This window comes from Aulonocara stuartgranti (assembly GCF_965226115.1).
Source record: "Aulonocara stuartgranti genome assembly, chromosome: 12".
Taxonomy (NCBI): Eukaryota; Metazoa; Chordata; class Actinopteri; order Cichliformes; family Cichlidae; genus Aulonocara; species Aulonocara stuartgranti.
In genome coordinates this window covers 19,162,495-19,184,803 of record NC_138948.1, presented here as the reverse complement: position 1 = coordinate 19,184,803, position 22,309 = coordinate 19,162,495, and the positions used below count along the sequence as shown (strand labels likewise).

The window sequence follows — 22,309 nt, the reverse complement described above, 5'->3', positions numbered from 1 at the left end:
CAAAACTTAAAGAAATGAGTGTTGGCTTTAAACTTCGCACATTACTGGATGCAAGAATTTAAAAATGTGAAACATCTTTTAGATCAAACAATGAGAAGTTCAGTGAAACACCATCTATTCCGGCACTTTTATTCATAAGCACTTCACAGTGAAGTGAGCCAGTGACAGAAGTGGAATCGTAAATGTTGAATGGAAGGAAGGAGTTCCTGCCTGATGTGTTGTACAGTTGCATATTGACCTCTCTGTAAACAGCCCACTGACTGAGGTTATCAGCCTCCTGCGAGCTCCACGTGGAATTCCTCTGAACCAGAGCGACGCAGGAGGTGCAGCAGGCTGCAAGACTTGTCACTTTGAAATGTACATTAGCTTTTCACTTAAACATCTAAACCGCTGACACGAAACAAAAGCATTATTTAAGTTCAGATGGCGCCATTCAAGTTAAAAAAACAAACAACGGATTTGACAGAAAGACTCAGTGAACACATGACGCAGAGATAAAGTCTGAATGGTGTTTGCTTTAATTTCTTTTTTAAAATCACCCTAAAATAGCGAAATATCTGATTCAAAATGTCATCAACAAATTTCTGTTTTACATTCTTTACACTTCAGGTGAAGCGCTCGTTTATGAGAGCAATACTGGAAGACCGTATCTAAAGAGAGGTTGTGCGAAATGCACTGAAATAAAAGCACATCGAGTGAAAACCGTTCTGGAATGGTTAGAAATTCGGACAATTCGATTCTCATTTTCACTGACTTGTTTTATTACCGAGCGATGAGGCATTGTTGGTGTTAAGCACTTCTCAGTGTTCGTTTTAAACTCGCAGCCACTACCTGAAGGCACACTTTTTGTTACACACAAACCAGGCCGAAACCTTGAGGCAGACAGTGAAAGTGTAATTACAGATCCAAAAAATGAGGCCGTCAGAGATAAGATCCTCTGTCTACATGGAGTAGGTGGTGGTAGGGGAGGAGACGGTACCCCTGTCTTCACAGCACTTTGTTGGGCTTCACCTAGATGTCCATTTCAAACTGTGCGTCATCACCTTTGAAAAGAAAAATAAGTAAACAATAAATGTAGGGTGGAGATGGATGATGATTTGTAGGCTTCATTGCTGTATTGCTTGCATGGGTTCGACATCATAATGCAGAAAATAGATGGATGGACTTTAAGTGCAACATCCATCCTGTGATGTGTGTATAGGTGTGAACATACCAGCAGCGCTACTGTTCGGAGCAGCGGTGTTGTTGTTCAGTAGTTCTCCATTTTGAGTCTTCTTGCTGGTGTCCTTGGAGGCAGGGCTGGTCACTCCTGGAATGACTGGCAGGTTGGCAGGAGGGGTCCTGGCCAACGGAGAACTGCGACAGTCCAGCAGGAACTTGCGTTCGTAGATGATCCTGGTACCTTTTGTGTTCGTAGGTGGGAAAAATGAAGGATGATTATCAGATGCGCAGCATTGAGAGATCAAACAGAGCACTGAGGCCACACTCGCACTGACTGGGATCAGCTGCTTCATCAAATTCCTGTATTTTAACTTGACCTGTGTGCCACGATAGACGTGATTACAATATGAAAACAGGCATTTCTTCAAAATCTTGCTGTCTGTACCTGATCTTCACGCAGTAACTAGAAGGACGTTGCAGCATATATGTGGCAATGTTATTACTAATTGTGCTGCTGCTCTCTTACGGCTGTTGTTATGATCTGTAACGCTTCAGCTGTTGTATATTATGTATACTGTCGCACAATGAGCCAGTCTGAATGAACACAACACACACGCACTCCTTGGCTGTGATGTGATGGCTTCCAGTTGTGATAACGAACCAACTGACTTACTTTCTGATTTAACGCAACTAAACTTGAAGAAAAGCTTCGTGACGAAAAGCTTTGTGAACAGCAAAGTGTACAGTTAATAAACACAGTTTTAACATTTGGTGCAAAAGGAACATGTGCCCTTTTTAAGGCAGTATGTTATATTTGCACATTCGCCTAACAAGTTCTCTATTTTCAGGACTGCCCAAATCATCAACATGACAGCTTCAGGTCATTCAACCAGATTCCTTACAGCTACACAGAAATCTGACCACATTACCCAGTACTGAAAACCCTTCATTGGCTTCCAGTACAATATAGAATTGCTTTTTAAATCCTTCTGTTATCTCACAAATCTCTCACCGGTTCATGCCCTGCTCATCTGGTGCAGATCTTGTAACTATTCCCAGAGTCAGACCTCAGTCTGAGGTTGCTCTCATTACTGGGGTCCTGCTCTTTGGAACAAGTTGCCTGCTGATCTGAGATCAACTACAACTGTGCACATATTCAGAATCCTCTTTATTTACCTGGGCTTACACTTAACAGGTGCTGTTGTTTTGTTTATGCTGTTTTCACTGCCATAAAGCCTCATAAACCTGCACAGGTATGATTGTGTCTTCTTTTTTTCAGCAAATGATTTATTTAATCTTGCTGTCTGCTGCTATCAGACTCTTTAACTCATCCACTTGAGTCAGATCCACATGTACTGAACCAGAATAAACATAGCTCACTGCACGCTGTCACTTTTTGTACACCACAACGTATGCTTGCACACCACCTGTGTGCTTACAATACCTGTAATATGCCAGAAACATTAGTGCTAATACCTTATTTTATATGAAGTGTAGAAATATATATATAATAATATCTTTGTTAACCACATTGAGGTTACATGTAATGAAATGTGCTATATTAAAAAAAACGTTTTTGCTAAATATGCTACCTGCATTGATATAAATATATTTTTACTATACTATTCTTTATAATCTCCCTTAAAAGAAATGTGTCCTGACCAATTAAGGGAATACATCACAATATGAAAATAAATCATCGCAGCAGTTTGATACTGGTTTTTAAAAATAGTTATATCCGTTTAATAATGACCCAGTGTTACTTTTATAAGGTAGTTATTAACACTGTGACGCACAAAACCCTGGAAAAAGGATGAAGTGACACCTTTTAGTGTAATTACACAGTGTTACTCTAACCTTTAGATTACCTTTACTGAGTTAAACCTCGTGTCTGCAGCAGGTTTAGGTGGACAGCCCTCAGAAGCAGGGACCTCTAGAGGAATTTAAATGATCTCTACAGTAAACCAAAGGTGGAGCAGCTCTGCTGGCTGACCGTGTGACAGCAGTGCGTAGAAACCAAACTTTAGACTGCAGCTAAGCTACAGACAGACTCTCACTATCTTAATTAAGACCGCCATGTCTAAACAACCTGTTCCTTCATTACTTCAGAGTCCGCATTTCTTTGCATTTCCTCTTTTCAAGTAAACACTTGCTCGCTAGCTTTAGCGGTTAGCTTAGCAGAGCTACAGCAGACCTCATGGAGTTAGCCTAAGCTGCAGACAGAGAGAACGGCTCCAAAGTGGATAAGAGTACAAGTCATGTGTGTCCGGGAGTCAGAGCAGATCTCCTCGGCACTCTTGAATGAATATGACAAATAGCAACACTGCGTACCGCCGGGGGTCGTGCTGAACAGAGTCCCTCCCGGGGTGGTGGAGTAGTCTTGGGGCATGTGCTCCGCGTCGTTGATCGTCACCCTCCTGATCGACGGGATGGCCTTAGCGGTGGTCTTCTGGCAATCGGTGGACATCTTCTCCCAACTACAATAAACTAATACTAACTAACTAATTAACATCAAACAAGAACAAAGTCTTGGTTTTATAAAGCCACGCCGAGCCGGGGTTTCGGGTATGGCTTTGACTCAACTAAATGACTACTGTCGGATAAATAAAAATAAATACCTCGTTTTCATAAGTGCAAACAGTGGAAGGCTGGACCTAAAACAGTCACATTACATCAAGCACTCACACACACGAACTAGTGTCCAGGATCTTTGTTTAAAAGGACCTGAGCACACGTTCCTCCGCTCTCACTCTGCCTGCCTCAACATGCACACAAAACAACACAGCAGGCTGCAGGAGAGAAGGCTCCAGAGGTGCACAAAAAACAGCCAACTGCGCCCCCTGCTGGCACTAAAGGACTGCGCACTCTGCGATGTTCAAAACTTCACCGGCTATAACTGTCATAATAAAAACAACATAATAAGACGTTTTGTTTTTTTGTTTTGTTTTTTTTTAAAAAAGGTGTTTTTTCAAAACAAGTCGAACAGCATTATTTACAGACAATAGACACATTAATAAGATGATAACATACATACTGTCCTGTGCAATTCCTGGGTCAGCACTCGTTTCTTTTTCGCTTCTCTTCTATATTTTGCTTGAAAAAATGGAAATACGTGTACTGATTTATTGAAACACGTGCAAACATGCATGGAAATGTTTTATATGAGACTAAAATAGATGTTGCGCAGTTCTGATGAGCTAATGAGCGTGAAAATCAATAAAGCGGTCTTCAGGAATAGATGCCCAAAGTAAATAATAATAATGGGAGTCACCTTGTTTGTGAAAAAATACTATTATTCCTGCAAAATTGTTTCTTTGCTAAGTTGCGGGATTGAAGGACAATTCCGAAGTAAATGCATTTTTTCTTATTTTTTAATGAGAAGAAAAGATGTTAGCAGATGATTCCACAACCGAGAAGCCTTAAAATTTAAACCTTTAGCTTAAAGGTTTGAGGAACCTAAGATCAGGAAGTTGCAGAACCGATCCTCTACAAGCCTCAAACGTGACCATCAAATGTCAAAATCAACTCTAATACATACTGGGAGATTTTAAAACATATGTGATGTGTCACAAAAAGAGAAAAAAAAAGATTTATAAAATTGTTTCCACAAGCCGGTGTAAGTGTTGCTTCCATTTGTTCGTTTACTTTACTTCCTCTGTGGCGTTTCAAATGAGCATCTTCCCTTCCTCCCTTTTTTTTGTTCTTTGTAAAGGTCCAGCAAGTCAAGATCATCTTCATACAGCATGCACAGCTACACACCTGAAATTTCAGCATGTTTATAAAACTGACTTGTGATGACTGTCATGGATGACGTGCCACACAGAAAATCACACACAATATACACAAAGACATTTCATTTCTTTATTAATTTTGTAAATGTTGAGCTGGTGTACAGAGTAAATTGTCAGTAGATGTCTTCGGATTTGATTGGATTAAAAGGCTTTTACATATTTTAAATCCATGATTGACTCTCCATAACAATAAAAAAGCAGACAAAACAAGTTAAAATACCCACAAGAACCCTATTTATCCCCATTTTGCAGGCATTACCCAGAACTCAACAGTCTCTTGGTAGCTACAGCTGTATGATGCTAAAAGTACATCCATAACATAACTAGAATCCCAGTTGACAAGTAAGGGTGCATAGCATTCTAAATAAATATATATATTTATATATATATTTTCATATATCTCATATATATAGCCTTTTATGTTAAAAACATTTTCTGTGCATGTGCGCAGTTGCATTCCTTAGTATTGAGTAATATGCTATTGCATTAATAATGTCTTCAATCCATTCTAAAGGAATATACATGTGTTCTCTAGTTTTTGCAACAGTTAATATTTTTGCATGAACTTGGTGCATGGCATCATCTCAGTAGTCCCTCAGTGCAGTGCTTTTTTTCTGATGTAACCTCGACTCTCTCTCGCTCTCACTTAGTCGGACTCCCGTCTGACCACGTCCAAACGGTCACCACGTGGAAGTCTTAAGATTGGCTCAGTCTCATATTTGGTAAAAGGGCATAAAAATGTCAGGGGGTGGGCTGTGTTGAGGGAAAATGCATGTCCTCTTGAAGACTAGCCTTCGAAGCCACCAAGCCTCCCCCATAACTCCGTCTATCTTCTTTAACCAGTTCCCATCTGGCTCTGAGCCTGACATCAGCAGAAAACAATCTAAACATATGAGCCCTTAAAGAGCAAATCATATGCTGTGATTGATATAAGGGGGCACAACTTTTTTTTTTTTTTTTTTTACATCTGACCTTTATTAAGCTAATAAAATAACAATAATACCTCATGAAGGGATATTTGTTAACATGTCAAAAAAGATTTTTTTTAAAAATTCGAGGCTTTGCTCTTTAAAATCTACCACCATCTGTGCATGTTTGTGATGAAATGAGAATGAAGTCATATTTATGATAATCAACAGCAGACATTGAGCTGAAACAATAGAGTGAATACCCTATTATCTACTGAAGTATAGAGCCAACACGGATGACTACGTCATAACAAGACTCACAGTATACCAAGACTTTACATTCATCATCTCATGGCTGTGAGAAGCCATACTAAACACTTATTTATGGGTGCTTATTGCAACATTTTTGTGACTTACATATTTGTCTATAATAAAAGCATTCAATGTCTGACGCAACATTTGAAAGAAATGCATGTATTGGTTATTGATATAATGTGAGATGGCACACTTATTGAAGTAAATAAACCTTTAAAAATATGTGATTTAGAATTACACATATAGTCTTTGTCCATTTGCAATATTACTTCCTGTGATATTATCACAACTTTAACTTGTCCCAATATCCAGGACTGAGTATGTGATATTTAAATCACACCACGCGCTCACACACTCGCACACACGCAAAACACACTCAGGATTTCTTTCAAGGTGCATATGAATGTTATTAAGGTTTAAAAACAGGCTGAACACACCTACATTCCCAGATGAGTAACAAAAACAAACAGCGGGCACTTTGCAGATGCAATGGCTGGCATGGAGCCACACCAGTATACTTAAAGTTTTCTTTTCTAGAGAGGCAAAAGGATAAAATGCAGGACGCTAATGTACTGACATCATTTCTGAGTAAAGTGAGAAGTAGAATAAAGCTGAAAGTTCAGGAAGAACGCAAGCTGTGATCCTAAAATCCTCCCTCCTCTGTCACTCTCTCGCTCACACACACACACACACATACACACACACATGAATAATCCTTTCCATTTAAAGCAGTTATTGCTTCTACTTCTGGAGTACAGTTAAGACAGCAAATCGTGACAAGAAGACTAAAGAAAGGAGCGGAACAAGAGACATGCTTCTGGACGGGTCAGGCTCACAGTTACGGGTCAGTATTACAGTTTCTCATCACAGTGATTGGTGACTGTCTTTGCTACACACTGAAGAACCGCCAAGGAGACAAACATCGAAGCTCAACACGTCCTCGACCCTAAACGTAACGCACATCGCTTCATCCAGTAAAACTAGTGCTACATGATTCCGTTTCAGCTACTTTACCCTCATCGAGTGACATCTTCTGGTGGCTGTGAGATGGTCTGTAAGCGCACCTCGTGGGGTGGTGTCATATACTGTGCGATGAGGTCAAACAGACGCAGCTACTGTACGAGCTGAAGGTGGGATCCCGCATCCCAGTGGAAGGTGGACGGGACTGCTACATCTACTCTGAGAGGCTGACTGTAGAGGCTAGGGGATGAGAGATGGAGGTTGGGTGATAAGCAGAGGTATCGGGATTTTAGCTCAGACATTAACACAAACCTCATGAGGATACAGCACAGTGGGGACAAGAAAAAGGCAGAGGAGTAGGATGAAAGAGCAGGTTAATCTCTTGTGATAATCTTTCACTTGTACATATATATCTCTTTACCTTCCTCTCCACAAGGCAAGCCACTTTGATCAAAGTTTGGCGAGGCAGGTTCCTGCTGTAAACCCGCCTCCCAAAGCTGAAAAATCCCCACGGTACAGGAAATGACTTAAAGAACATCTTCCTCTACAGTCGGACATGTGGAACGGAAACAATGAAAGCGCGTGAAAATCACAACGAAACATCCGGACACACACACACGCACATACACACGCAAATCCAACGATTTAAAACAGGCAGAGCGACACAACGGTATGTTCTTTTACCCACAAAGATCTCAAGATATAGAATAATAATATATAGATTCTGAGCAAATGAAACCAAACAAGAAAAAAAAAAACAGGGAGGAATTTCTCATGTACCTGAAACAGCAGCATCAGTTGCATCGCATAGGGATCTAGTAACAGAAACAACACGCGTAACACACAGTCACGTAAGAGCATTTTAGTGCATACAATATTATGTACACAACACTGATATCCTGGGGCGATAATTGTAGCTTTACTGGACTTAGAGACCACTCGGCCAGGTGTGAAACTAGTTTGTGGTGCTGATTGAGTGCAGCATGGAGGAGGAGGGGGTAACAGTTGCCTAGAGATGACGTAATTCTCAGTATTTTAGTGTCTCTTTTTCTTAAGTTAAACTCTTCACCACTGGGTTAGAAAATGGGCCGGTGGTAGCCTACATTGCATGCCCGTCCCATTAAGCGGTGTCTCCTCCCCATCCCGCCCCACCCTTTTAACCCGCCCCTGCATTCCCTCGGTATTTGTAGTTAAACACAGGCCATGCGGCAGCAGTCACTCATGCTGATACAGATAACAGGAAGCACGTTTTGGTTGCTAGTTTCTTTTTTTTTTTGTTGTTTTTGATTTTTTTTGTCTGTCTGGTTTTTGTTTTATACGAAATCATGCTTCTAGCCTAGTAGTAGATATTTTTTTCCCACCATTTCTTAAAAAAAAAAAAAGTAATAAAAACTACAAGAAAATCTGTATCCTTTTTCTTCTGGTGCGTGCTGATAGTTGCCATAGCCACCGTGGTTGTCTTTGAGTTGGTTTCTCTTCATTTCCATCCGTTTGCCTTCTGATGTGTGGTCTTCCTCCCGTCAGCTGCTGCTGGTCATGTGTTCATGTAGGATGGTTTTGGTGAAGGGGTTGAATCCTGCGGAGAACTCTGAGGAGAGAGAGAGAGAACTGCAGTGATTTACAAGCCTCTCGATCGTCCTGCTACCGTGCAACACAGGTGGCATGCAAACAGCAACAAGCCAGTGCTAATGTGAGTGCCTTTGAATCCTGGTTATGCTACTATACTGCTTTATAGTGACTGAACGTTTTTCAGTTCCCTTCAGCTGATCCTCGTAACGTTCAAAGACTCAACGACACGTTAGTTCTGCCAAAGATTTACACGCAAATGGGGGCCAGCAGTGGTTTAACATTCAGCAGCGAGTCACTGGAAATATCAACAAGCTCAGGAATGTCATGGCATTTACGTTAGTGAGGGCAAGACACACACACGCACGTACGCACGCACACGCACACACATTATAGTGGCTCCATTTCTCCACACAAGATGCCTTACAGCTTTGACCTTGGGCGCTGTCATTTTACGATCTCTCTTCGCTGAGTGCACATTGCACCAGCCTTTTTACGGTGTTTCTTATGGACAATTTTATATATATATATCATAGAAAGAACAGACTTGATAGGAAATTTTTAATTATTCATACATTTTACTTCATACTCTGATGTAAATACGGCAAAGTGTTTGTCAGGAGATCATTCCTATGGTTTATTTAAGCTAAACTCAAGAGGTAAAAAACAAATAGAAAAAAGATGACATTAAAAAGCATTATTGGATCATCAGTCATTAATATATTGATTAATTCCAAACACTAACTGTTTCTAGATAGTTCATACACTCACTGGCCACTTTATTAGATAGTGTTAGCACAAATATCTAATGAACCAATCACATGGCAGGAATTCATGTAGGCAAGGTTGCTAAAACCTAATGAATTTCAAACTGAGGATTAGAATGAGGAAGAAAGTTGATTTAAGTGACTTTGAACGTAGCATGGTTATTCATGCCAGATGTGCTGGACTGAGTTCTTCAGCAACTGCTGATCTTCCCATTCAAACATGTGCAACGTTTACAAAGTATGCTTGAAAAAATGTTAGGTTCTCTGTGTGAAAATGTTTTGTTGATGCCAGAGGTCAGAGGAGAATGGCCAGACTGTTTCAAGTTCATCAGTTGTCTACAGTGTCTCAAATAACCACTCGTTACAACTGAGATACACAGAAGAGCATCTCTGAACACACAACATGTCAAACCTCAAAGCGGGTGGACTACAGCAGCAGAAGACCCCTCTGGGTGCTGTAGTTTTTAGTTACTGTCAGTTAAAAACAGAAAAGTGATTCGCATCGGCTCTCTAGAGTCTAACAATAGAAGTTTGGAAAAATTTCTTGATTTCTGCAGCAGGATTTGAATGGCAGGGTAAAAATTTGGTGTAAACTCCATGAAAACATAGATACATCTTGCTTTGTATCAATGGATCACAGTTGCTGCTGGTGGTGTAATGATGGGGGACATTTTCTTGGCACGCATTGGGCCCCATAGTATCAAATGCATTAATTAAATGCCACATCCTACCACAGTATTGTTTCTGACCATTTCCATCCCTTTATGATCACAAGGTATCCATCTTCTAAAGGCTGATAATAACAAAGCTCAGTGGAGCAGGAGATTCACATCATGGCTGAGCAATTAACAAATCTGCAGCAACTGTGAGATGCTGTCATGTCAATATGGACCAAAATCTCTGAGAAATGTTTCCAGGATCTTGTTGAATCTGTGCCCCAAAGAATTAAGGCAGTTCAGAAGGCAAAAGGGGGCCCGAGCCAGTATTAGCAAGGTGTACCTACCAAAGTATCCGGTGAGTGTACATCACCTGGATTTGTACTAACTAAAACTCCAAATCTAAATCGATTGCAGTTTGTATTAGACACAGCAGACATTTGCAAGAGCTACCAAATCATTTTTCAAGCATTTAGAGTTTTCCTGACAGCACTTTTTTTCCCCTAATGCACACACACACAAAAATTACATCTGTATCTTTTTCCTTTTTATATGCGTTCATGTGTGTCATTTATATTTGAACTATTAAAGATTTAGGTGTCATTTAGCTGCGCCAGCGTCACACCATATGTCATAACATTAGTAATTATTGAATTAAATGTACATTCAGATGCATTTAATCCAGACAGACTGGATTAAATGGTGTTGTTCACAGGTCAGAGGAAGCACTGTGGGTCAGTCCCCTACCTGCGGGGACGCAGCACTCAGTCTGCCTCACTGCTTAACTCTCCGCAGACTGGCACATTTCACTATCTGAGCACCTTTCTTCACATCCACAGTATCGGGCTACATCAGAGGGTGGGGGAGGGGGTTGACCGCAGAAGAGGTGCGAGGATTTAGAATAAGTTGGATGACAGGAGCAGAACAAGAGGTTGAGGTAATATTAGTAAGGGAGGGTAAAACAAAGGAGAGAGAGAGAGAGAGAGAGAAACAAACCCACAGAGGAGGCAGACAGTGTCACACGAAAAAAACGAGGGCATACAAACAGGGAGCACAAGACAGGAAGTGAAACAGAAATGTGAGGGACAAAAGAGGAAATAAAAAGAGGAAAAAAAGGAAGTAATAATGTATAAACAGTCAAGCAAGGACAGAAGTGGTGGGTGGCAGATGGAAAGCCAGGTGGTGGTTCAGAGTAATGTCAGATAAAATTTGCAAAGAACTTTTTGAAAAGCGTTCTTAAGCTTCAAATGGATGGGCTAGGCCACATAACACAGCAGTTTCAGGAAATTTCACACAATCACAACAACCCTGTTAATCTCTGCGTCTGGTGTATTGAACCTCAACTTACTCAATGCAATTAATATTTGACCTCAACTTGGTTTTTGACTGATTAAGGCACACTTTCACAGTTAAAGGACTATGAACCTTATTCAGTTGCTCAGTGAGATAACTGACAGGGAGAAAGAAACACTGCAAGGAACCACTATAAGTTCATTCACTCATTAATGTGCAAGAACCCCCCCCCCCCAGATGAACTGCATTTGTGGTTTAGTGATGACCAAAACAGTGAAACGCTCATGAACTGATCTACTGTGAGCCTCTTAAAAAATCAGAGCACCTGAGCAGAGTGGATCCAGTTGTTCTCTTACATGCAGATAATGAGCATGAGAGCGAAGTATATGGGTGGAGATTAATGTTATGGGAAGTCAGCAATCAGGCAATTAATCAAATACACGTCCCTCTGTCTTCTGTTGCAATTCAGTCCTGACACATAGTGGAAAATGCCTAACCTTTATTTTCCAAGATCACAAACAAACTTGTGCTTATGCAGGTTAAGTTGCACAAGGACCGTTGGGGGATGCCTGGGAATCCACAGTGAGATGAAACGTTAAAACTTACTGCAGCACAGACCCCAGATACTACATGGATTTAAATGAAACAGGGTATGTATCATCTGATCTAATTCAGAGCATTTAGGCTTTGCAGGCTGGCCGCACACCCGAGGTCATCACGGAAGCTCCAGGCGAGACAGAGAGCTTCGTCTGCAGATCAGAAGCCCACCTTGCTGCTGTCCCGACCCAAGACGGCGTAGCTCATGAACTGCTCAGCATCGGCGTCCAGCTCGTTGGCGTCCTGCAGCGAGCCTTCCACGCTCACCTCCTGAAACCCCTCCTCACCTGATCCCTTCCCTCTGCGCACCACCTTGCGCACGATCTATCGCAGACACACGCGCACACAATCGCACACAGAAGGGTGGGAGAGAGTGATGGGCGAGAGCAGAGAGTGTGGAAAAGGCAGTGAAAAAGACTGGATCGGTGAAATATGCTGGGGGAAAACAAAGCGTGGATTTTGCAGTGTCATGTGCGATGAACAACTTTGTCATGATTATTAGTTTAATAATCGTTCCGTAAAAAGATCCGTGAAAGTGTTGTGATGATAAAACACGATAAAAAAGTGAAAACGGAGACATTCGTGTTCATGGACGCAATTTAAATGGCTGACCTTTTTTGTGACAATGTTTCCATGTTCATCCGTGAAATGTTCCTCGCTCACTTGCTCCCCAGGAAGATCTTCAACCTCATCACCCTGAGGACAGAGAAAAGCTTTTTTGTAACCATAAACGTTTTGAACTGTGGCAATAAAGGCAGTTAAAACAGCCGTTGCTGCAGCGCTGTTTGCATGGCAGATAGGTGAGGAGCGGGTGAGGTTGCTTGTGAGAGAGAAAGTAAATCTAACAGTGGGGATCTTATCATTCATTACTACACAACAGTGTTACAGCCCCCTATAATAGCAGCATGTCTTTAGAGCTATTTATAAGTTCAAAGAAATTCCTGAAGCCGGACGCTCGGCCTAAGAACGAGTGAAGGTCGAGCATGTGGAGGCCTGTATGAAACTCTAAAATTGATCTTTATCTCAATTTATATCACACATGAAACTAAATAATAATTAAAAAAAGAAGTGACAAACCTAAAGGGTGCAAGTCCAAAGCTACAGCTTATGTAACACCTACCCATAATAAAACAATCAACGTGTAAGGAAAAGTAAATCAACTACATCTTTAACCTCAGATTTAAATACAAAGTCACCAAAAAAGAAGAAACAACCAACTATTCATGTCAAATCCAGCTATATATGAACTATTTGTATCTAGAGCATCAGTTATCATACAGAATAATTATGTTATTTCTATACAACTTTTAAGCAGTTTCAGTATGCTGTGCACTTTAGGTTTAATCTGTGTAACAGATACACAATGAAATTTCATACTGGCTCCGGCCTTGGATTTTTCAGAAACATAATATCCTTTTCCTTTGTATTTATTATCCCTCATTTTAAAAGCTTTCTGGATATTAAGGGAAATTTATCTATTATATGCTTTGTACATAATTTCAATTATATCATAATCCACCAAATCTCAGTGTGATTTTCAGTGTACTTAACAGAATAAATAAAAAATGTGCTGTTTTATAGAGTTTGAGATACAATAAGAAGGAAATGGCAAAGAGCCAATGAGAACTTTTTATAGAACTGGAGTCCAAACTTGTTGAGCTGAAGACAATCTATTTATAGTATATCTATAAAAGCAGAAGATATATTTAGTTGCATCCTCAGTCATTTGATATTGTCATAGAAACAAACAAACATTGATGAAATCCCATCATTGTATGCCACGATTACTTGTGTCCATAATGCTGCACCTTCCCACTCCTCTCAGTAAAACCAGTCAAATAACTCACCACAAACCTATCCTGTATCACTTTCAACTTTTCTTAAATACACTGCATCATCCAAGAGTTCAGCAGCAGTGATTCCCCCCTGCTCTTTCATTTCTTTTTTCTCTCTTCTGCCACTAAGATCCTTTCTTCAAATTCGTGGATCTCAGTTTTGTTGTACCTTAAGAATGACTCTACGGCGGACGATTCTGGTGGTGACGTTCTCCTCTTCGTCGGGTACTCCCTCGATTTCACCAAGCTCGTGGTCCAGCTGAGTGTGTATGTAGGTGAGCACCGACCGCACCGAGCCACTGGCTATGTGGAGGACATTCTGACAGCTGATCACCAGGAACGCCAGCAGCACGAAGCTAAAGAGGAGTTCGGTAACTAGGGCCCACATTGCCCCACTTTGATCCCCAGTAAATCAACACGGTTGGCACAGAGCAACGCACGACTGCAGCCTCAGTCCCGTAGCTGGTGGTGACTCCTGCTTCTCACACTTCTCTTAGCTAAGGGAGAAGGTAACAGCTGCAGCCCTCTTTTGTCACTGGTTCAGCCAAACTGGTGTTTTCATTTAATTTCTGCCCTCCGTTTGCTGGGGCCGTGGGCCCTTTTCTCCCCACGTCTCTTTCTCCTTCCTAGCGTCGAGTCACAACTATCCAGTCAAAGACACCAGATCCAACCAAAAGCAATCTTGGGAGGCTTCTATTCCCACCTCCCTCACTTTTTGACCATGTGATCTGTGAGCTTTAAATACCTCCATCAGAACGGCTCTGTGCGCTGTGGTAAGAACACTAAGAAACTTCTCACACATGCTCTAACTACAGCCTACACAACAAATTTCTCCTAAAACAATCATAGAATCTATTATGCAGCTGCCACCGCCTCCAAATTACGCTAAATGTGCTTTTTGGGTATCATTATGACCCACAAGAGGCATGAAGCCCACAAAGGCTCTGAAAGGCTCTATTTTTGTTCTCTCACAGTCTCACAGCTGAGATTGTCCCATACAGTGTGATGTGTCTGTGTTGTGCCAGAAAGTTAACATGTGGGAATGACTGGGGTTGGGATCGTGTAACGCGGGTTGACGAGTGAGAGCGCTTTCTATATTTGGCTGGACACGCTGTTTGTGCCCAAATTGGGCCTAAGACCACTGTGTGTGTTCTTGGCTGTGTGTTTACGTTTGCTGTATGATTCCAGGATCGACATAACATAATTCTGATTAGTGAGGTTTTAAATGGTGACTTCTAGAAGAGGAAGTATGAAAGCAACCGCTTGTGTGTATAACACTGTAATGATTTTGCTGTATCACACTGTTTCTCCCAGGTTTACCTCTGCTGGAGCAGTTCGCCTTTTTTGTTTACACCACAAGAATTTGCTAAATGCAGTTTAACTATAAATACGGTTGTTCATTAATTTGGTTCAGACTAAAATGTTTGCCAGACATGGTAAAAGGAGTAATCCTACTCACTGTGACCACTTTAAATTTGCACGGGTGGTTTAACGTGCTCACCTGGCCCTTCAGGCGGACATCATCCCAGGCCCTCAGCTCTGGTACCCTGTGTGGAAAGCCCAAACCCTTCTCAAATGGTTGGGTACCTCTGAAGTGCCCCCTTAAGATCTCAGAGTGCCCCATGTCCCTCACAGGCTGAAGCAAGGCCTCCTGGGACATTCGGGAAGGGTCTCCATCCACAGCGTTACGCACTGATGACATCATGGTTTCCATGGTTTGCCTGGGTTTAGACTGATTGCCCACCCAAGCCTGAGTAGGGTCAGTGACAGGGATCCATCCCGGGCCTGTCTGCTCCTGCAGGTAAGAAAGGAAAGATCCTCCACCACCACCGTTTCCCCCATTGCCTGACCTGAAAGGAGATCAATGAATTCATTAGGAGGTGGTACATCATAAATATTTACTGATAGTGTTTTATAGCCCCAGGTTATATGACGTCACACCAACTGAGAGGCATACAGAGCTCATACTCACCTGTCTCCATTCCGATCTGCAGCACTGCTCAGACCAGTTGACTCACTCAACCGAGCATACACCCTTTGCTGTCCTGCAACAAGAGAAAGCCCTTCCTCTGAGCCCATCCCGCCTCCTCCTCCTCCTCCAGTTCCATCACCACCAGTCGTGCTTGTGACGGCTGATGCCTCTGAACTCGCCTCTGACCCCTGACCATTGTTCAGCCCGTTAAGATTGATCCCAGCGATGGTACCCCCGAGCGAAGCTGGTGTGGTGGTGCTGAGCGAGTCAACGCCCATCTCTGAATCGTCTTCGGGCAGCTCAATGGAGCCACTCAGCACCCCACCCCCTCCGCTGGCTGCGCTGGCCTGACTGGCCGGCCGACCTAGACTTCCATACGGCAGCCCCAGCAGACCCTCCGAATCGTCAGCATTGCTGCATTCCAGCGAGGAGTCCTCCACAGCCACCAAGGAAGGGCTGTTGCCTGAGGGCCACACCTGTACATCAGACATCTCCATCAGGGTGTCTTCTTCTGTGGTGGCAATAGGTGCACAGTCCAGGCTGGAGACCTCCTGCCAGTAAGGCTCAGCACCCAGCGGGGAGGGCAGGCTGTACTGCATGGAAGCTGGTGAGAGAAGCTCTTCCTGCGGCAGCCCATAACCTGGAGCGAGACAGAGAGAGGCACACTGACACCCGGCCCCCCGCCTCGCTCCCCACCTCACCCCCCACAGCATCAGGACCCTGGGAGGGGGGGTAAGTTCCCCTGGCCAGTAGCTGGGCATTTAGGGGAGGAGTAGAGGAGGCTGAAGGGACAAATGGGAAAGGAGTGGGGATGGAGGGAGTGGAGGGCCAAGACAATAAGAGCTAGAATAAAGGTGCAAGGAGCTAAGGTCATGAGAGCAAGGGCAGCTTTTAGAAGAGAGGCTGTCAAGCTCAATCAGCCAGCGCTGACAGTAGCAGAGCAGCAGCGGTAGCAGCAGCAGACACAGCCAGCTGAACCAGTAGGCTGAGACTGGGGTTCGAGGCCGGCAGTGGCTGATGCTGCTCTGCTGGCTGCCACCTGCAGGGAGACGGAGAGGGATTATTGACACCTGTCCAGCAGGGACACACAAACACACACCCACTCTGTCTCACACCCACACCAGCACTCACATATGCTCACACTCGTATATGCATGCACTCAAACCCACTCAGAAACAGGCAGGTTAATACCGGTGTCAGGCTGGATGGCATGCTCGCAGGCAATCGCATTTTCTCGCATACACGCACGCATTCTTCACACAGCTACTCTCTCACTGACTCATACTGTTTTTACAGTGCATTCAATATAACACAACTATGTAAAGATAAAACATAGTAGTATTCAAATTTATGCAAACAAATTACAACAGACTTCAATTTTCTTCTGCTAGGAAAGCCACAATGTTGCTGCCTCAAACAAATTTCAAGTGCAAATATATAATTTAGTAAAACTTTGTGTTAGTAATGAGCTGCGGACTCAGGTCACTCCTACAGCCGTCTTCTGAACAACCTTCGATAAAATATGTTTATTTTTCTTTTTCTTTCTTTCTTATGAAACCAGACCTGGCACAACTGAGTACAATGTCCCAGAAAGCATTAAAAAATATTGCAGTAGTAACTTCATGTAACATGCTAAAAATGAAAGAAAATCTAGATGAAGACTACACCTAAGGCTATTTTGCGAATATTAACATTTATATTTTCTAACCTGATTATACTAAATTTGTAAAGAGTGATAAACCTTTACAACATAAATATGTGAACAAATTGAAAAAAATGGTAATGCAGGTAAAGCAAAACATGAGTATCAGTATGACTGACCACTAAAGGACATACTATCCATATGCAGTACATAGATTACAGGAAGCAGAGGAAATGATTCTCCTTAATGTTTGACTCAGAGAGAGCGAGAGAGAGAGAGAGAGAGAGAGAGAGACCATGCGTATGTACTGTACAGTGGTAAGAAAGCTGCAGAGTGCAGGCTGCTGTAACTTGATTCATGGCCAGCAGTAGAGTACTGCTGAGAGTGCAGGCGATATTTGAGACACCAAGCCATCGAAAAGACCCTTGTCCTACTTTCTTTTTCACATCCCAACTGCTTTCAGTTATGTACAGTTGATGATAAACTCTGACTTCTAGTTTGTGATGTAGTTCTTTGACTTATGAAGATTTAGTCTAAACCAGATACAGAACATCTATACACTGCAGGCGTTTGATTTTCACTTGCAATCAAATTTATAGTACTTCAGTGCTACTGTACAAGATTCAAACAATCATTTGGTGTTTATTTAGGTCCCACAAGATACCAGGGCATCTGCTTTAAGAGGTTTAAAGTTTAGAGGCTTCAATTATATTCACTTTTAGTCTTCAAATGCATATATGATTGCCTGATGCCTGAATATATGATTATTAGAATTAAGATCTAATGACAAAGAACTCAAAACCAAATCAACCAAATAAACATGACTATCTATCTATCTATCTATCTATCTATCTATCTATCTATCTATCTATCTATCTATCTATCTATCTATCTATCTATCTATCTATCTTTTAGGATATTTTGTGTTTGTGCTTTGTGGTAAGACCAAAAAGGAGGAAATAAGAATGTGAATTTGTAACTAACTGAGTTTGTCATCCCTCTCACTTTGTGGCAGTAGATTTGTAAATAACGAGAAAAGAAAGAGATCTGGGGAGAAAATTTGAAATAATAAAAAGTGTGAAATATGGAAAATGTGTCTGACAGATGTATGTACAGAAACATATATATATATATATATATATATATATATATATATATATATATATATACATAAATAAACGATACAATTTTTGCCCAGTAAATGGGCACATATATGTATGTGGAAGCCACAAAACATTTAAAAAACACGTAGAGATGCTCACACCGATACACGCACACATACACACATAGAGACATATAGACTTCACAGTAATCAATGAGCACATTTAGAAACAGTTGGAGAACAAATTCAAACTGAACATCTCAAAACTCACAGAGACATCAAAGATAGATAGTTGCACAACATAAGATGGACACGGTTTACGTAGAATTAGCGACACACAAAACGATCACAGCATTCATACATGAACAGCAGACACAGTTCACAAAAAAAGGTCTGTGGCCTTTCTGTATCCCCTTTTAAGACAGATCATTGAGGAGTAACAGAGACAGACTGTAGTCATTCTCAGTATACATGCCATGCAAAGACACATGTCTGTTTGTCAGGCAACGTTAGGCACTGATGCAGCATTTGAAGCTTTATCTCCAACAGTCCAGTCTCAGAGCGGGCCCTCCATGCAAACACGAGGGAGATGAGCAATGAGCGAAGTCTTGTTCACATGCCGACATGCAGGAGAGCAGGGGAAAAAAGGGATGGGAAAGGAGGGAAAGGAAGGAGTGGGAAACAGAGAAGAGCAGCAAGAGAGGAAGAGGAATATAAAACAGGGTGATGAACACAGACAGAAACAGTGAGAGAGAGTGAGGGTCACCTCCCCCCTCCCAGTGGGTGCTGAGTACACAGTCTGTGTGAGGGGTATCTGTCACAGAGTGGACACTTAAGAAAGGTGGGGTTTTCAAGAGTCAGGAAAAAAAGAAAAAAAAGAAAAATGCATTTGTCGCAAAAAATAAAAGCTTAAGATGTGGGTCAGAGGTCAACATGAGGTCAGAGTTCGGAGAGGAAGTGAGAAGGAGGAAGAGTGGGGCGGCTAGGCTGCAGATGACCAGAGAAAAACAAAGAGAGGGACAGAGTCACAGGGAATGAATCAGGGCTCCCAAAAGCACATTCGGTGCACCAACGCTACCTCTAAAGACTCAAACTAAGTCCCATGCAGACACAGGCAGACAGAGGTCTAAAGGAAAAGGGGTTACTCTAGTATGATCAAGTGTATGCTTTGTTTAGTAACCTGGAGTCGCTTTTGAATAAACCTTTGCTTGCTTTTTATTTCAAGTTTGAAGGAATATTTTCTGCAAACACAGTACTTTAAAAAATAGAAATCGCGTTTGTTTTTGTGGTGATGGGGAGTCTATAGCGGACCTGATTTTAAATAATCACTGACATGTTTCAATATCCATGAATTTCCTTCCCTTTCTGTCCAAAGTGTCAGATGAGAAGATTGATGCCACACATTTCTGCAGTTAAAAAGCAGCTGGTTAGCTCAGCTTAGCATAAACGTGGAGAAAAAAGTGAGGTATAGTTAGCTTCTGTCCAGATGTGAAAGCAGTTCATTAGTGTCTTTTTTTTTTTTAACTTTGTCCAAAGTTTATAGGTCTACGCTGTGGTTTTACTGAGGTTACCTGGTTAAAAATAAAGCCAGGGTTGCTAGCTGCTTCTTCCAGTCTCTTCTCCCTTCATGCTAAGCTAAGCTAACATGCAATGAGACATTATCTTCTCATCTAACTTCTGTGAATAAAGTAAAAACTGAAAATAATTATGTGCGCATTGTTCTTTATTTTTCACCACAATATTTTTAAATACTCTTTTCTTTTTTTTTTGTTGCTAGTTTTTACTTTTGCTAGTTTCACTCTTATTCACTGAAAAGTCATGCTGGGTGCCTCACTCTATTGATGTGACTTTAGTAAGTACTGAACTAGATCGTAAATCATAAACCTCTTGATTCTTTTTTTTCCACTGTAAAATAAGTCAAGTAAACAATATCCAGTTTTTGAAATCCGCCAAGTCAAAGCAGGAACGACCTTTGGGAGGCAAATAGCCAAAAAGACAGACAGACAGACAGAAGAGACAGATACAAAGTTATCAGATTCACTGCAGCTGTGATCTGAGCGTCTCCCTTTTCACGCTTTAGCCATCATGGTCACATCCGTATGCATTGTTACATCTCTCTTTATTGCTCCAGTTTTCACGGAGAGGACCTATCACCTGTCCGACTAACTCATCATCTGCACTCGAGGCAGAGAGGAGGAGCCAGTCCAGGAAGACGGGGAGCTCACAGCAGGCCAGATGTGAAAATGGAATCAATAAGATGTAGGGTATGCACGTGTGAAGGAAACCATGAGGAAAAGACTGAGGTCTGACAGTTGGTAAGAAGGCCAAATGTGCGAGGCTTTACTTGTGATCTACATGGACTCATCATGTATGACAAGGTGTTTTTATAGAGAATATGTCATGCTAAATGACAACACATTTTATAGAATTTTTTTTTATGATGCATAAAATTATTGTGAATTAGAATTGGAATTAAGCTCAGAACATCTTAACTACCAAACAAGCAAGAAAAAGACTAAACTCTGAGGATAGGAGAATGGAATAACTGAACCAATACACCATTAACCCCCTGAAGTATACCATTTAATTAAGGTTTCCTAGGTACTTCACTGCATTTCTATATTACCCTTTTTACAGTAGGAGTGTCCTGAGTCCCTCTGTGTGTTGCTGAGGTAAAATCCTGCAAAAGTTTGAGGCAGCTTTAAAACACAAGAGCATCACAGAGATTAAATAAGAAGGACATTGGGACAACAGAGTCATTTAGAGGGAAACAAACTTGACTTCATCTTCTGGGGAGTTTGGGGAAAGAGGTGCATGTTTATTGGAAAAGTGGCTGGAGATCAAGGAAATGGGACAGAAATGAGACCAGGCCATGGGATCTGGGGAGGGCGCTTACCATTGGTCATACCAGGGGACAGATGGTCTCTCTCGCTGTGTCGACGTCTGTTGACATCACGGGATCCTTGTCTCACAGGCTGAGGTGGCTGGCCCTCCAACATGTTGATGATGTCCATGCGGTCGATGCTCTTCAGAGCTGTGTACAAACTCTCCACTGCAGTGAAAAAAAGGAGTCACCGGCATGCATGGAAGAAAGAAGAAGAGGGGTGGGTTTCTAGAAATCATAAAAGTGTAGCTTTGAGTGAAGTGAAATGGCAAATGTCTACAGCAAATTTAGATTTACTGACTCTTTGCCCTCTTGCCCTCGAGAGTGGCCCACAGGTTGAGCAGTGCGGAGCTCTGCTCCAGCAGTGAGTTTGGATTCTCCACACGAATCTTGTTAATGTCATCCACACTCAGCTGAAGCTCACGTGCCAACTCTGTTTAGAAAGTGACAGAAGGAAGATCAAGAAAGCAGGAGAAATATTTATATAATTTGGCGTATGAGTCACGCCGATGAGGCGTACACAGAAGAGAAGGAACAGTCTCTGTAAAATAGCCACGGCTCTTGGCAGAGAAAATAATTAGTTTCATTGGCTGGGCACCATGTGTTAACTTTGTTTAATCAGCAGCATGCTAGCAAACTTGTCAGACATAAGATAAACACGGATGGTTTACCGCACATAAAACAGATCCACTCACCAGCCCAGCTCAGTCCCAACTGTTCTGCAATTACAGCCATCTTCAGCTCTGTCCTTTCCATAGCACTCATTGATGCTGCAGAAAACATAAATATAAAGCTGAGATGCTTAATGATTCTAGGCAGGCTGGAAATTAAGTGCTATGATAAGACATAATGAAGCCATC

The 22,309-nt window shown here is 41.9% G+C and overlaps 2 protein-coding genes across 2 annotated transcripts in view; both read right to left on the bottom strand.

Moving 5' to 3' along the window:
• Positions 1-495: 495 nt before the first annotated feature.
• Positions 496-3,960, bottom strand: LOC309718421 (eukaryotic translation initiation factor 4E-binding protein 1-like). The gene is made up of 3 exons (XM_082553642.1): positions 3,493-3,960; positions 1,214-1,402; positions 496-1,043 (listed from the first exon to the last, which is right to left on the bottom strand). Exons 1-3 carry the CDS (start codon positions 3,626-3,628, stop codon positions 1,012-1,014), a joined length of 357 nt encoding a protein of 118 aa, XP_082409768.1. The 5' UTR covers positions 3,629-3,960; the 3' UTR covers positions 496-1,011.
• Positions 3,961-8,396: 4,436 nt separating this feature from the next.
• Positions 8,397-22,309, bottom strand: part of ank1a (ankyrin 1, erythrocytic a) — a 103,642-nt gene continuing 89,729 nt past the window's right edge. Inside the window, exons 38-45 of the mRNA XM_082553263.1 lie at positions 22,145-22,219; positions 21,751-21,882; positions 21,462-21,617; positions 15,822-16,461; positions 15,351-15,699; positions 12,627-12,710; positions 12,186-12,338; positions 8,397-8,723 (exon numbers count right to left, since the gene is read on the bottom strand). Coding sequence (XP_082409389.1) covers positions 8,670-8,723; positions 12,186-12,338; positions 12,627-12,710; positions 15,351-15,699; positions 15,822-16,461; positions 21,462-21,617; positions 21,751-21,882; positions 22,145-22,219 — 1,643 coding nt within the window. The 3' untranslated portion in view covers positions 8,397-8,669. The remainder of the gene's footprint in view (positions 8,724-12,185; positions 12,339-12,626; positions 12,711-15,350; positions 15,700-15,821; positions 16,462-21,461; positions 21,618-21,750; positions 21,883-22,144; positions 22,220-22,309) is intronic.

Excerpts from the sequence above, each read along its gene's own strand:
- LOC309718421 (XM_082553642.1), bottom strand. The coding sequence starts at position 3,628 with ATGTCCACCGATTGCCAGAAGACCACCGCTAAGGCCATCCCGTCGATC. Across the intron at positions 1,403-3,492 it reads GTTCAGCACGACCCCCGGCG|GTACCAGGATCATCTACGAA; the intron begins GTACGCAGTGTT and ends CGAACACAAAAG. Across the intron at positions 1,044-1,213 it reads TCCGAACAGTAGCGCTGCTG|GTGATGACGCACAGTTTGAA; the intron begins GTATGTTCACAC and ends TTCTTTTCAAAG.